This window comes from Gadus macrocephalus, chromosome 1 (assembly GCF_031168955.1).
Source record: "Gadus macrocephalus chromosome 1, ASM3116895v1".
NCBI lineage: Eukaryota > Metazoa > Chordata > Actinopteri > Gadiformes > Gadidae > Gadus > Gadus macrocephalus.
The window spans coordinates 24,207,820-24,223,508 of NC_082382.1; the positions used below are offsets into that span (position 1 = coordinate 24,207,820).

General features: G+C 42.7%; 2 protein-coding genes and 1 long non-coding RNA gene across 10 annotated transcripts in view; all 3 read right to left on the minus strand.

Annotated features, from left to right (window-relative positions):
• The window catches only part of LOC132459345 (tumor necrosis factor receptor superfamily member 14-like), a 96,187-nt gene that overhangs the window by 57,155 nt on the left and 23,343 nt on the right, over window positions 1-15,689 (minus strand). The window lies entirely within an intron of this gene.
• Window positions 1-15,689, minus strand: part of LOC132459247 (tumor necrosis factor receptor superfamily member 3-like) — a 276,712-nt gene that overhangs the window by 49,215 nt on the left and 211,808 nt on the right. The window contains exons 8-9 of one of the 2 annotated variants that reach the window (XM_060053657.1): window positions 13,431-13,456; window positions 12,406-12,436 (exon numbers count right to left, since the gene is read on the minus strand). The exons of the other annotated variant lie outside the window; for it this stretch is intronic. Of the exons in view, the coding sequence (XP_059909640.1) occupies window positions 12,406-12,436; window positions 13,431-13,456 (57 nt within the window). The remainder of the gene's footprint in view (window positions 1-12,405; window positions 12,437-13,430; window positions 13,457-15,689) is intronic. 2 annotated transcript variants of the gene reach the window in all.
• Window positions 9,607-10,525, minus strand: LOC132459444 (uncharacterized). The gene is made up of 2 exons (XR_009526244.1): window positions 10,293-10,525; window positions 9,607-10,161 (listed from the first exon to the last, which is right to left on the minus strand). It is a non-coding gene; the product is annotated as an uncharacterized LOC132459444 (long non-coding RNA).

Consider the following 15,689-nt stretch of genomic DNA (forward strand, 5'->3'; position numbering starts at 1 on the left):
TTATATGGTGTCCTTTGCGTTCAGCAGTACTTGGCATGGACATGAAGGAGTATATTGTGTCCATAGTACGTTCTACATTATAATGCCTAAGTAAGGGCAGTACTGTTCTGCTTGTGGATCAACAGGATTACTAGTCAAATATTAAAAGTGGGTCACATATATTTGGCAAGATACTTTCGAAATGCCCTATATATATATGTATGTAAATATATATATATACATAAATATATGACATTAATGCATATTACTGCCATTTGAAAGTAAGAACTTTCAAGGGTATGGGCATGAACTGCAGTTGATGATTTATAATTGATGAAGCCATAACTAGATAAATGAGGCCATAACATTCATAAAAGAAGCATGATGTAATGCACAACAGTTCCTTCAGTGTTGAGGATAGTTGGGGATGGGGTCAGGGTTTGGAGCTGAAGTTAAGAGCCTGCCCTGTGTTCAGGTGAGGAGGAATTTTATAAAGGAAACTTTGGCCAGAATCAAAATAGAATTAAATTGATAAGATTGCTGACAATAATGCAAGAAAGAGAAGGTCATTCATACATTCTTATATCAAATCATCTGGAGCAGTTAGGGGTTAGACAGTACAGAGCCAGGTCATTAAGGAGCAGGTAGGGGTTAGACAGTACAGAGACAGGTCATTAAGGAGCAGGTAGGGGTTAGACTGTACGGAGACAGGTCATTAAGGAGCAGGTAGGGGTTAGACAGTACTGAGACAGGTCATTAAGGAGCAGGTAGGGGTTAGACAGTACGGAGACAGGTCATTAAGGGCCGGGTAGGGGTTAGACAGTACAGAGATAGGTCATTAAGGAGCAGGTAGGGGTTAGACAGTACGGAGACAGGTCATTAAGGAGCAGGTAGGGGTTAGACAGTACAGAGCCAGGTCATTAAGGAGCAGGTAGGGGTTAGACAGTACAGAGACAGGTCATTAAGGAGCAGGTAGGGGTTAGACAGTACAGAGACAGGTCATTAAGGGCCGGGTAGGGGTTAGACAGTACAGAGATAGGTCATTAAGGAGCAGGTAGGGGTTAGACAGTACAGAGACAGGTCATTAAGGAGCAGGTAGGGGTTAGATAGTACAGCGACAAGTCATTAAGGAGCAGATAGGGGTAAGACAGTACATAGACAGGTCATTAAGGAGCAGGTAGGGGTTAGACAGTACAGAGACAGGTCATTAAGGGATGGGTAGGGGTTAGACAGTACAGAGACAGGTCATTAAGGAGCAGGTAGGGGTTAGACAGTCCAGAGACAGGTCATTAAGGAGCAGGTAGGGGTTAGACAGTACAGAGACAGGTCATTAAGGAGCAGGTAGGGGTTAGACAGTACAGAGACGGGTCATTAAGGAGCAGGTAGGGGTTAGACAGTCCAGAGACAGGTCATTAAGGAGCAGGTAGGGGTTAGACAGTACAGAGACAGGTCATTAAGGAGCAGGTAGGGGTTAGACAGTACAGAGACAGGTCGTTAAGGAGCAGGTAGGGGTTAGACAGTACAGAGACAGGCCATTAAGGAGCAGGTAGGGGTTAGACAGTACAGAGACGGGTCATTAAGGAGCAGATAGGGGTTAGACAGTACAGAGACAGGCCATTAAGGAGCAGGTAGGGGTTAGACAGTACAGAGACGGGTCATTAAGGAGCAGATAGGGGTAAGACAGTACATAGACAGGTCATTAAGGAGCAGGTAGGGGTTAGACAGTACAGAGACAGGTCATTAAGGGATGGGTAGGGGTTAGACAGTACAGAGACTGTCACGGTCGGGTGCTTGCGGGGCAGCAGGAACAAGGAGGGGTAGTTCCAAATGCAGACGACTCAGGACATTACAAAAAAAGGCCTTTAATAAAGAAACTCAATGTCTCTGTTCCATGAACGGGCAGAAAAACACGACAATGGGGGACCCACGAGGAATAAGGGAGTTGACCAAAAACAACGAACTGACAAGGGAACCAAGGAAGTGAACCTGGATATAGTGGGAGGGACTGATGAGGGAATGAGGGGCAGGTGGGAAGATTGACAAGAAGGCACAGGGGAAGGGGAATGAAGGAATTGGAGAAGTCAAAGGGCATCTGGTGGACAGGGAGAGAACGAACACTAAACAACAGAGAGACAAAGTGAGACCAGGACCTTAAGGCCCAGATCCAGACGTCCCACCAGGTCTGTCAGGAGAACCGAGCAGGGTGGGTGGAGGTGGTCTGGAGGAGAGATTCAGGGGCAGGTGGGCTGATAGCCGGATAGACCAGCCGGGAACCTTAGGGAAGGAGCAGGAGACCCCAGGGGACGGCCCGGGAAGGAGCAGGAGACCCCAGGGGACGGCCTGGGGAGGAGCAGGAGACGGCCCGGGAAGGAGCAGGAGACCCCAGGGGACGGCCCGGGGAGGAGCAGGAGACCCCAGGGGACGGCCCGGGGAGGAGCAGGAGACCCCAGGGGACGGCCCGGGAAGGAGCAGGAGACCCCAGGGGACGGCCCGGGGAGGAGCAGGAGACCCCAGGGGACGGCCCGGGCGCTGGACGCTAGACAGACCAGCAGACATACAGAGCCGCTCTGGAGGACGACTCGGGGGCCGGGAGGTGGAACAGTGGTATCACCAATAACTCTCAGGGACATCAACCCTTTCTATACATGAGCATCATGACTGGTCCAGAGGCTGGCCTCAACTGGTTCTCAACATTGCGCAATTCAATAAATTGCATTGCTAATGTATTATATTAACCTGTCGGTTTGATAAGGGATAGACTTGTAAATCACCACGGTAAGATAATAATAAACAAGTTTACCAATAACATTGGTATAGTATAGGGCTGTAGTACGTTTTCATCTACTGTTTCAGTGCAGTGTAAAACCTCTTTATTTACAGATTTAAGATTTAACATCAAGTATTTATAATAATTCACCACTTAATTCGTGCTTATGTATCATACCAACCTGTAACCGGTATATATTTGTGTCGACACTCACCATGGTAGCTGAACAGAATGACACGATAGCAATGTCAATGAAATAAGGTATGTAATAAAAGTAAGATCATGAATACATTTCCAATTTTTAATTGTGATTGTGATGGCAGCAAAGTTGTGCAGCTGTTTTTCAGTGCAAGTTATTCAAGGCAAAATAAGGTTTATTTTTTTTACATGCTTTCATTCAAAAGTTCTGCAATATTTTACCAGAAAGAAATCCGACTGAATGTGCAACGTTAATGAATTCATTGTTTTTTCAGCGTGACCAGGAGCCACCTAGTGGTCGTATGTGATCGGGGAGAATAGTCTTTTTGGGGAGACCCACTGAACGGGAAAACTCAATCGAAACGCATTTTAAATGAGTGGTGGCTCGCAGGGCCGACGGACTGGGGGTGTAAGGTGGACAGGCTTGGGGGACCCAAGGCAGAGGGGGGCCCATGGGAATTCTACCACCCCCTAGTGGTAGGAGCCCCACACTGCGCTCAGAGGCCATTTGCCGCTAGGGCACGTCTCGTGTCCAAACATAATGCATTGAGCTCTGAGTTGTCTCCTAACCGCTTGGTGACTCAAGAAGTATGCACTTCATGTCTCTCACTGACGTGCACTCATGTTGCACACATGTTGACTGTGAGGGTGACTTTAGTGTCAAGTGACTTTCTCATGATAAAATCTTAAATAAAGCTTTTGAACTTTAAAACATTTTAATCAAATGGTAAGAATAATGTAAAAAAATGTAAGACAACATTTAAAAAAAATATCACTCAAAAAATTGCTCTCAAAGACATGTGGCTCCTCTCACCCAACATCTCCATCTCCATATCATCATTCCCTGTACATCTTCCTTGGCGGTCGCCCAAGAGAGGTGGAGCTTGGACCCAAGCCAACGTTACCCATCATATCCCAGGACGCCTCACAGAGCACACCTCACACTATTTATTAACACCTCGCTTGTCTTTGCTCTGTGAGCCACATATAGAAGAATAATGTGAGGATTGATCAAATAATGATGTTAAACACACCACGCCTCTTCTCCTGTCAAAGCTGGCATCAGGGAGGAATCAGACTGGTGTATTTCCTCCCCTAGTTTCTGAGTTTGAACCATCAGATTCACTTTCATGTTGATCCCGAATTTCTAGAACTGCGTTACTCTGTCTCCTGTAATGTCATTCCCCTTCAATAGTGAATCACGGTCGATGGGAAATTTGGTTCTAACAGCGATATTAAAGAATCCTGTTACGATCTTTGGGCAGCGTTTGGACTGGACCCATCTCAATGTCTAGCTGTCCAGTACCAGACCGGTAGGCGAGGGCATCCAGACTCTGATCATCATCATGACCATCCATAGTTACATCAAGGGTAGTTGTTCTTGAAGTGTGTTCTTGTTGGTCCCCGGTGGGTGCAGGAGATTCACTGGACATTAGTGGTGTAGTTTCTGGAAGAGAAGGCAGCAGAGAGTCAGGACATACAGCCAGCCTCCACATGCAGCAACACTCACTGAAGACTGAAGCCCAGTGGAGCAGCTCTGCAGCTGGGTACTCTCAGGTGGAGATGAGGACACACACACACACACACACACACACACACACACACACACACACACACACACACACACACACACACACACACACACAAAGCCAGACACAAACAACCAGAGATACAGTACCACCACAACCTACACAACCAGGGACTCACCCAGAAACACAAACACCCAACACAAGTAGAGACTCAGCCAGACACACACAACCACCCCCCAAAACCAGTAACACAACCCACCCACACAACCACACACAAAAAACAAGACACACACAATGATTATGATTATAGATAAAGGTTGACAAGTATTGTTCAATTAGACAAGTAAAAAAAGGTTGAAAGGTCATCTTGGTTTAAATAATTTTTTGATGGGATTAAGTTGCACTCTCATATAGTCGAATAGATTCCCTCGCAACCATTTGAGGACCAAAAAAATCAGAGGTACAGGGTGAACTGATCGTGATATAAATATAATCTGGATTAGTTCATATTGTCATTAGTTATATAACTGAAGCTGTAACATAATTAACACAACTCACCTTCAGCAGGCTGTGTTTCACTGGAGGGAACTCGAGAGCTGGATGTCTTTAGACCTTCAGGCTGTGTTCAAACACACAGTCCATCCATACTGTTACACCACTGCATCAAGTCCTCTGTCATTCTACTACATATAAGGTAGCACTGTACAAATACACTTTATATAATTTGACTACGACCTACAATTAATTAGTAACAAGGTGTAACTGTAACATTCAACAATAATAATAACAATAATAATAATCACTACAATAGTAAAGGCTAAATAGCAGTTTATTATTAATGACACAGAGACCACAAATAATGGGTTGAACGTACAAGCTCCGGACAGAGGAGAGGTGTGGATGAGGGACCAGATGTCCCTTCTCCAGCAGCTCCACCTGGACGGTTATAGAGTAGATAAAGTTAGTCTAACATCACAAAGAAAAACAAGTAGCTGCTGCTGCAGAGTAGCTAACAAGCCACCACAAATGAAGGCTTTCCTTTCCCCCTCCTCCTATTTTCTCCATTTTCTAAATTGCGCGCCTGAAGCCTGCCTCTCGCTCTCAACTTTGGCCGCTGTCCCAGGGTGGTAGCACTGATCAACAAAGACGATCAAACATAGATGTAACAAAATGTCCAACAACGTTGAAAAAGCTGTCAAAGTACATTTTCCCAGTCAGAGCAGATCTCGGAGCAGATCTGAGAGAGTTCTGTACTCTTGGTGTCCAGACGCTGTCCTGGTGTTTGGGGTCTCTGCACTTCAAATGAGTCTGGGGATTTTCAGCATCAAACCGTAACCCCCCCCCACACTCTCAGTGAACAAAGTAGGCTACAAGATGAAACCTCTGAGGACAGCAAAGTGTATTACTTTTTTTTCTTTCTTTATTTGTTAATTTGTTACCTCAAGGCAGAACATGGGGAAGGACGCCCGATGAATTGTATTATTAATAATATTATTTTATTTTATCCTATGAGGGGTGGGATGTCCAGGCGACCGCCTATAAGGCCGATGCCTTTAGCCCTGATGGTCTCAAGATTATATAAAGGGATTCTGTGGTGAAAGTGTGAGTAACCAATTACTTGTTTTTCCGTTAGTCAGTAAAAGAATGTTGGAAGTTCATCCAAATTTTTTTTTTTTTGTAGACCAAATCTGAATGAAAAAACCCAAGACCGCACAAAGCTTCTCCATTGATGTTGTCCTCAACTAGGAGGCGTTGTGAGTTTCCCTCTGAGGTTCTGCCCAACAGACGAGCGACCCGCCGACCGCGAGGCGTTGGTTTACAATACGGTCGGCCTATCAGAGTCCAGTGTGAACGCTGACTGAACCAAATGAAAATGAAACAAAGCCTCACCTTCACCCTGAATCGGACCGAGTCTACGAACTAAAGGAGTGAAAGCGCCCTTTCAACCCTGATCTGTGTTGTCATAACGACTCAGTGAGCTACGTTATAATCGCCACTGAGCTGACGTTATGCTGGCCACATCGCCCCAAAAATGTTTTGAATCTCAGCGAAATCATCTGAGTTGGTGTGAGTCAGTAACCCTGGCAAATCACTGGATATTCATAAATGGTGTGAAGCATGTGGAATAAGAAGTGAAGCATGTGGAATAAGAACTTACCAATGATCTCAAGATTCAGTTCAATTGTTTTGTCTTTCTATAAGACAAAAATGTAAATACAATATCAACATTGGGTTCATTACAAGGTCATCATCTATTAACTATTATTAGTATTACCAAGAAAGTATTACCAAAAACTCCACAAAAATGTATGCAAAAAAAAAGAGGCCAAAGGCAAGTACAGACAGCGCATTGAGGGTCACTTTGAAAACACGGACCCCAGGAGCATGTGGAGAGGAATCAAAACTCTAACTGACTACAAATATAAGACCACTGTGATGACCTCGCTCTGGATGGTTCAGGGGATTGTGGAGGCGTGTGTCTGGTGCGGCAGCAGGAGCTGTAACACACCTGAGGCCCTATCGTGCATCCAGCGCAATTGACTTTCTACACTGACGCATGTGTCGTTGCTAGTTTGCAACTGGCGCAGAGCGTTCTTTTCCCTCCACCGCTACGCGTCGTTAAATTAGGGAATGATCTTGCGCCCCAAGGGGCGGTTCGGCGAAATGAGGCGGTGTGTTCTGGCCCAAACATTCCCTGGTGCTATTTTGCAGTTTCGAAAAGTTAGTGGCGCGTTGTTCAGATGCTATTTTAAGGGTGCATGCATAATGTTGCTTGAGCACCTCGCGCATACACTTTGCTTCTCTATTCTACCTAGCTACACATTCTTGGTAAATTATTTGGGAAAGAACAGCTGATACAGCGGTAATAAGTTGTACTTTTAAATCAATGCATCTGCAAACACCGTACAGCAGACACATATTTTCTTGACACAGTCATCGTGTAGAAGCCCATAACTTTTAGGATTGAGGAGTATTTGATCGTGAGAAAACATTGTTTTACCGCGAGTGACACGTGTGTGTATATGTAAATGAATTAATGAATGCGGGGGCGCGTGTGTGCGTCCATCTGTTTAAACACAGGCAAACTAAACACGTAACACATAACACAGTCCATGGCAATGTATATTAACATTGGGAGGACACATGCATATTCGGAACACAAGGCGATAACGATAATGCATACAATATTGGTAAGAAACTATGTTTATTAATGTACTTATGTATGTATGTTTATTATGCATGTATATCATTAAAAACCACAGTTACTGCATATCACATGTGTGTTGAGTTTTCTTTGCCGAAATTTATTTGAGGACTCAGTATTTCTGAAGTTGTGGAAGAAAACGCTATTCCATGTGGGAATTAGGCCACATTATTTGGCCATAAACTGAGCCATTTGAAGTTTGAAATTCATGTGGGCATGCATCCGTCTCATTGGAGACTGCAAAAGCTCTGTTGAAATATCAACTTGTTAGATTCAAATGCGCTCATGGCTCTTAAAGGGGATGGGAGATGGCCCTCTCATTGGTTTGTTGCACGGTACGCCCAAACCACACCTACGGGTAATTAGGCTACTTCAGACCAACCCTTTTTAGATTTGCGCTGGTAAAATAGCAACATCGCCATAGGACCGCCCGCAAAGCTACTTGCGTTTGGCACTTCTCACTTGCGTTTCAGACCGTTAAAATAGGGCCCCTGATCTCCATTCCAGGCTCCTCAGGCTCCTCCACACTTATGGCTTCTGGGCCATCTCACTCTCTGATCCTACCCAGACAGCAGGGCTGTAGGTTCTTTAGATGGGTCTAATACTACACTACACTATTCACATGCACCCATACACTACAGACACTACTGATGATACTGATGGTTTAAGGCAGTTCCCACCTGCCTTAAGTCCACTACCATCGTCCCTATCCCCAAAGAATCTGCCATTACCTGCCAGCCACCAGTTTGCCTATAAGGCAAACAGATCCACAGAGGACGCTGTCTCCGTCACGCTCCACACAGCCCTGTCCCCCCTGGAGTACCCCAACACACATGTAAGGATGCTCTTTGTGGACTTCAGCTCTGCCTTCAACACCACAATCCCCCATAAACTGGTCCTCAAACTCATTCATCTTGGTGTCCCCACCTCACTCTGCTCATGGATCCTGGACTTTGTTTCAAACAGACCACAGAATGTCAGAGTAGGGGATCTGACGTCCTCAACTATAACCTTGACCACCGGTGCGCCCCAGGGGTGTGTACTCAGCCCAGCCCTCTACACCCTCTTCACCATGACTGCGTACCCATCCAGTCATCCAACACCATAATCAAATGAGCTGATGACTCCACTGTGGGGGGGCTCATTAGTGACCACAATGAGGGCCATTACAGGCAGGAGGTCCAACACATGGCAGAGTGGTGTGTGGATAACAACCTGGTCCTAAACACCACCAAAACAAATGAGATCCTTGTGGACTTTAGGAGGTCCAAGAGGACCACTCAGACCCCACTTAGGTGACCTTTGGTGCCTTGAAAGGCGCCTCTAAATTAAATGTATTATTATTATTATTACCATCAATGGGGAAGAAGAGGAGAGGGTGGACTCTGTTAAATACCTGGGGACGTACAACACCAAGGACCTAACTTGGGCTACTAACATCTCCAACCTTGTAAAGAGGGCCCAGAAGAGGCTCTTCTATCGACTGAAGCTCCAACAGGCTGGTTTATCCACACTTCTGCTCATTCACTTTTATCGGAGCACAATTGAGAGCATCCTCTGCCAGGGCTGCAGGGTGTGGTATGCAGGCTGCACAGCGGAGAGCAGGAGGGACTTGGCCAGGGTGGTTAGGTCAGCAATAAAGATCATAGGAGCTGAGCTCCCAGACCTGGACTCTGTGTGTGGTGACCTCCTGAAGAGGAAGGCAAGGTCAATCAGCACAGGTAAAACTCACCCTGGAGACACCTTGTTTGTCCCCCTCCCATCAGGGAAGAGGTACCGCACACTGCGGGCCCGCACCACAAGACTGAGGAACAGCTTTTCCCCAGGAGCTGTAGCCTCCATCACCCCCCAACCCCCTAACAAAGCACTAAGGACAACTCTCCTCCAGGAGAGTAACCCTACCAACCCCCACAAACCCCACCCCGCCCCTCCACACACACAACAGACTGGACTTGATGGGCACAATATGGACAGGGTGATGTGTGTGTGTGTGTGTGTGTGTGTGTGTGTGTGTGTGTGTGTGTGTGTGTGTGTGTGTGTGTGTGTGTGTGTGTGTGTGTGTGTGTGTGTGTGTGTGTGTGTGTGTGTGTGTGTGTATGAAATTAAACTGCTGCTAGAGACTGCATAACTGTATTTTGTTGTGTACTACAATGACAATTAAACTCCTTGAACCTTCACACATATTATTGTGTTCTTCTGTATCAAAACAGTAATAACACTTACCTCCTTATATTGATAAATCAATTCTGTTTAGAGATAAACAATACAGTAACATGTCAGGACAGCAGTCAATATCGTTCAGCATAACCCTGATACATGTTAGTTTAATGTAACATGATACATGTTAGTTCGATCTAAACACAATGCATGTCAGTAGTTTAATGTTATCATGATACATGATAGAGTTTAAAGTAACCATGATAAATGTCAGAGTTTAAGAACTTACCAACAAACTTCCTCTTCTGTTTCTGTGTTTTCTTTTTCTATAAAATGAAAATGTAAATAAAATATCAACATTGGGTTCATTACAAGGTCATCATCTAATAACTCCACCACTGCCAGCTAGGGTCACACATATTATTGTGTTCTGTATCAAACCAGTAATAACACTTACCACATAAAGTTGTCTCCTCAATGCTATATAGAGATAAACAATACAGTAACATGTCAGGACAGCAGTCACTATCATTAGTTAGTCTAATGTCACCATGGTTCTTACTGACTGCCCTTTATGCCTACTGGCATGTAGGGCAGCAACAAAGGATCTCCATTATGGTCTGTTTAGGGTCAGGTTATAACCATGATACATGTTATTAAAATCTATAGATTAAACTAACATCATGGTTATAACCAGGATACATGTTATTAAAATCTATAGATTAAACTAACATCATGGTTATAACCATGATACATGTTATTAAAATCTATAGATTAAACTAACATCATGGTTATAACCATGATACATGTTATTAAAATCTATAGATTAAACTAACATCATGGTTATAACCATGATACATGTTATTAAAATCTATAGATTAAACTAACATCATGGTTATAACCATGATACATGTTATTAAAATCTATAGATTACACTAACATCATGGTTATAACCATGATACATGTTATTAAAATCTATAGATTAAACTAACATCATGGTTATAACCATGATACATGTTATTAAAATCTATAGATTAAACTAACATCATGGTTATAACCATGATACATGTTATTAAAATCTATAGATTAAACTAACATCATGGTTATAACCATGATACATGTTATTAAAATCTATAGATTAAACTAACATCATGGTTATAACCATGATACATGTTATTAAAATCTATAGATTAAACTAACATCATGGTTATAACCATGATACATGTTATTAAAATCTATAGATTAAACTAACATCATGGTTATAACCATGATACATGTTATTAAAATCTATAGATTAAACTAACATCATGGTTATAACCATGATACATGTTATTAAAATCTATAGATTAAACTAACATCATGGTTATAACCATGATACATGTTATTAAAATCTATAGATTAAACTAACATCATGGTTATAACCATGATACATGTTATTTAAATCTATAGATTAAACTAACATCATGGTTATAACCATGATACATGTTATTAAAATCTATAGATTAAACTAACATCATGGTTATAACCATGATACATGTTATTAAAATCTATAGATTAAACTAACATCATGGTTATAACCATGATACATGTTATTAAAATCTATAGATTAAACTAACATCATGGTTATAACCATGATACATGTTATTAAAATCTATAGATTACACTAACATCATGGTTATAACCATGATACATGTTATTAAAATCTATAGATGAAACTAACATCATGGTTATAACCATGATACATGTTATTAAAATCTATAGATGAAACTAACATCATGGTTATAACCATGATACATGTTATTAAAATCTATAGATGAAACTAACATCATGGTTATAACCATGATACATGTTATTAAAATCTATAGATTAAACTAACATCATGGTTATAACCATGATGTTAGTTTAATCTATAGATTAAACTAACATCGTGGTTATAACCATGATACATGTTAGTTTAATGTAACCATGATACATGTTAGTTAAGTTGAATGAGTTGAATAAGCATAATGTAATGCTTACCTCCCAGGACTATGGTTGATATTATTAAACGTATCCATCCTATTATTATGAACCGCTCCATATATTCTAATCATGTATAATCAGTTGAACCAGTTCCTGGTTTCCACTCTGAATTAGCCTCTACACAAAAGAACATCTTGACAGACTGAATACGTGTAGGGAGACGGCTGCCATTTTCGTGGTCAAACAAGGACAGAAGTCTTTCTACCCTTTGTCCCTGCTCTGTGTTGTCATGACGACTCAGTGAGCTACGTTATAAACGCCACTGAGCTGACGTTATGCTGGCCACATCGCCCCAGCTATGAGAGTAGTGTCTTATATACATGGATAGCTCCATTCTATAATCTAATATCTAGATGATGTTGTTCAGTAGGTCTGCCACTCTGGTCCCTCTGCTAGGTAGGCTCTGACTCTCTGGTACAATTAGATGAAATGTTTTGAATCACAGCGATATCATTTGGCTTGGTGTGAGTCAGTAACCCTTGAAAATCATGGATATTAATAAATGATCTGTTACTCATGAACAAAGTGAAGCATGTGTAAGAACTTACCGTTACACTCCGACCTCTGTTCCGGTGTTTCCTTTATAAATAAAATAAAAATGTGATTCAAATATGAACATTGGGTTGATTACATGGTCATCCCCAGTGGTGGATTAAGGTGGTCATTGGCCCCTAGCCTACTACTTTGTGAGGCCCCCTTACTGATCACGCAGAAAAAAACTAAATTTAGTGCCATGTGTAAACAAAGGAATATTACATAGCCCTCACGCACACACTCGCGGAGCACTGGCACACACACACACACACACACACACACACACACACACACACACACACACACACACACACACACACACACACACACACACACACACACACACACACACACACACACATTGAGACGGCCTTCACTAAAACAGCAATGATACAGAAACAAGGGTGTATTCCCCATAGCTGCTGTGACCACGTATTTCTGGGGACCGACCGACCGACCGACCGAACTCCTTAATGAGGCTGGTAAAATCTAATTTGCCAAGAATATCGCTGTTAATGGACAGATCAGAGACAGGAGATTCAGTCTGTTTTGGCCCATTGTGGATCTCAGTCTTTCTGTAACTAGCGCCAATTTTGAGAAAATAGCGTCCCCCGCTGGCATTGGACACAGGCAAGTCATTAATAGTCTGAGTGCTGTATCGACAAATGGAAACACTTGTGCTTTTCGCTTTTCTGACATTCTGCCTCTTTGCTGTCCAGCAGATGTGACGTATTCCTTTACAACCAAACTGACTTTATGAACCTGGTCACATGACATGACCCACACATCTACCCAATCAGCTGCTTCACTTTTAAATGGTTCTTGTTATGGGCCAATAGGGGTCAAGTCTTTTTTTATTTTAAGTCAAATTTAAAATAGTCTGGCCCATCCAGGGCCCCGTGCACACCTGGGCCCCTAGGCTCAGCCGAGGCTAGCCTGGGTGTTAATCCGCCTCTGGTCATCATCTAATAACTCCACCACTGCCAGCTAGGTTCACACATATTATTGTGTTCTGTATCAAACCAGTAATAACACTTACCATCTCATCTATTTGTTTTTCCAATTCTATAGAGAGAAACAACACATCAACATGTCAGGACAGCAGTCACATCATTCAGCATAACCCTGATACATGTTAGTTTAATGTAACATGATACATGTTAGTTTAATGTAACATGATACATGTTAGTTGCATGTAACCCTGATACATGATAGTTTAATGTACCATGATCCATGTTAGTTGAATTTAACCTTGATGCATGTTAAGAGTTTAACGTAACATGATTCATGTTAGCTTAATATAATCATGATACATGTTAGTTTAACCTAACCATAATACAAGTTAGTTTAATCTTACCATGATACATGTTATTTTATACATGTATCATTGTTAGACGAGTTCTGATCGTCAAACAAGGACAGAAGTCATTCTACCATTTGTCCCTGCTCTGTTGTCATGACGACTCGGTGAGCTACGTTATAAACGCCACTGAGCTGACGTTATGCTGGCCACATCGCCCCAGCTATGAGAGTAGTGTCTTATATACATGGATAGCTCCATTCTATAATATAATATCTAGAGGATGTTGTTCAGTAGGTCAGCCACTCTGGTCCCTCTGCTAGGTAGGCTCTGACTCTCTGGTACAATTAGATGAAATGTTTTAATCACAGCGATATCATTTGACTTGGTGTGAGTCAGTAACCCTTGCAAATCACTGGATATTAATAAATGATCTGTTACTCATGAACACAGTGAAACATGTTGAATAAGAACTTACCAGTTAACGTCCAATCCACTTTCAGTTCTGCATTTTTCTATAAGATAAAAATGTAAATAAAATATCAACATTGGGTTCATTAAAGGTCATCTTCTAATAACTCCACAAAAATGTATGCTTTCCAACAAGAGATAAAAACTCTCTGGACCAAGTATATCCAAATATACACAGGGCATATAAAGCTGCACCATCCCCACACCTCGGATTATCAGATCATATCTCCTTGACACTGATTCCATCTTATAAACCAGTTGCTGTAGAACCAAACCAGCTGTGAAGACAGTACAGGTATGGAGTGAGGAAGCTGTTACATCACTACAGGTCTGTTTTTAGAGCTCAGTATGGGAGGTATTTTCGCAGGGAGCCAACTGTGAGGAGGACACCTCTAACGTCCTGGACTACATTCAGTTTTGCACCGAGACAGTGCTGCGCACCAGAACCATCAAGGTGTTCCCTGATCAGAAACCCTGGTTTGCCGGTAATGTGAGGTCGCTGCTCAGGGCGAGAGATACTGCCTTCAGGTCGGGGGACAGGCTGGCCTATAGAACTGCCCGACGAGACCTAAGAAAGGGCCTTAAAGGGGACATATCATACCACCAGGTGTGAGTGTGATTAGCCGTTACAAGCAGGTTGGAAAATATGCAGCATTGGGACATCACAGGCGGGCGTGTCCACCTAGATGTGTGCTGGATAGATCAGTCTACCAGCCTACTAGGGCTGTCAACGAATATTCGAAGTTCGAATATTCGTTCGAAATGTATCCAAAAACGCGAATTCGAACGTGAAAATTAATATTCGAATGTGAAAAAACACTCCCACGGTACAAGCGCCTCTATCTGCTTTGTGAGTGAGCCTCTGTCTGTTCGCGATGTCCCTCATAATATTCGAATGTGAAAAAACACTCCCGCGGTACAAGTGTAACAGACTAGTATTGTGAAGAGCGAATGTATTTTATCCCCTCGGGGTTTCCGTACTTGGATATAGGTATTCCAGCTCTCACGCTGTGACTGGGTGACTTCTGATATGTACTAAGTAAACGAGACTATTTTCCCTTCCACGCTTGTGTCATTCTTGTCACATAAATATCTAAGTGCCAACGCTCGGTTACACAAGCGCCTATCTGCTTTGTGAGTGAGCCTCTGTCTGTTCGCGATGTCCCTCATAATATTCGAATGTGAAAAAACACTCCCGCGGTACAAGCGCCTAACTGCTTTGTGAATGAGCCTGTCTGTTCGCGATGTCCCTCGTTTTAAAGTAAGGAAATGCCCAGCAGGAAGCCGCCGCCCACCAGCACTCTCAACGAGACGTATATATATATATATATATATATATATATATATCCCACTAATTTGAACCATGGTTTTGTCGCATTATTGACATATTGACGGCAACTGCGTAAAATAGGCAACCAGATATTCGAATAGTTCGAATTCGTGATTTTTTTCCAAATGAACATTCAAATGTCATTTTTGAGCAATTTTGACAGCCCTACAGCCTACCCAGTGGACTGAAGCAAACGT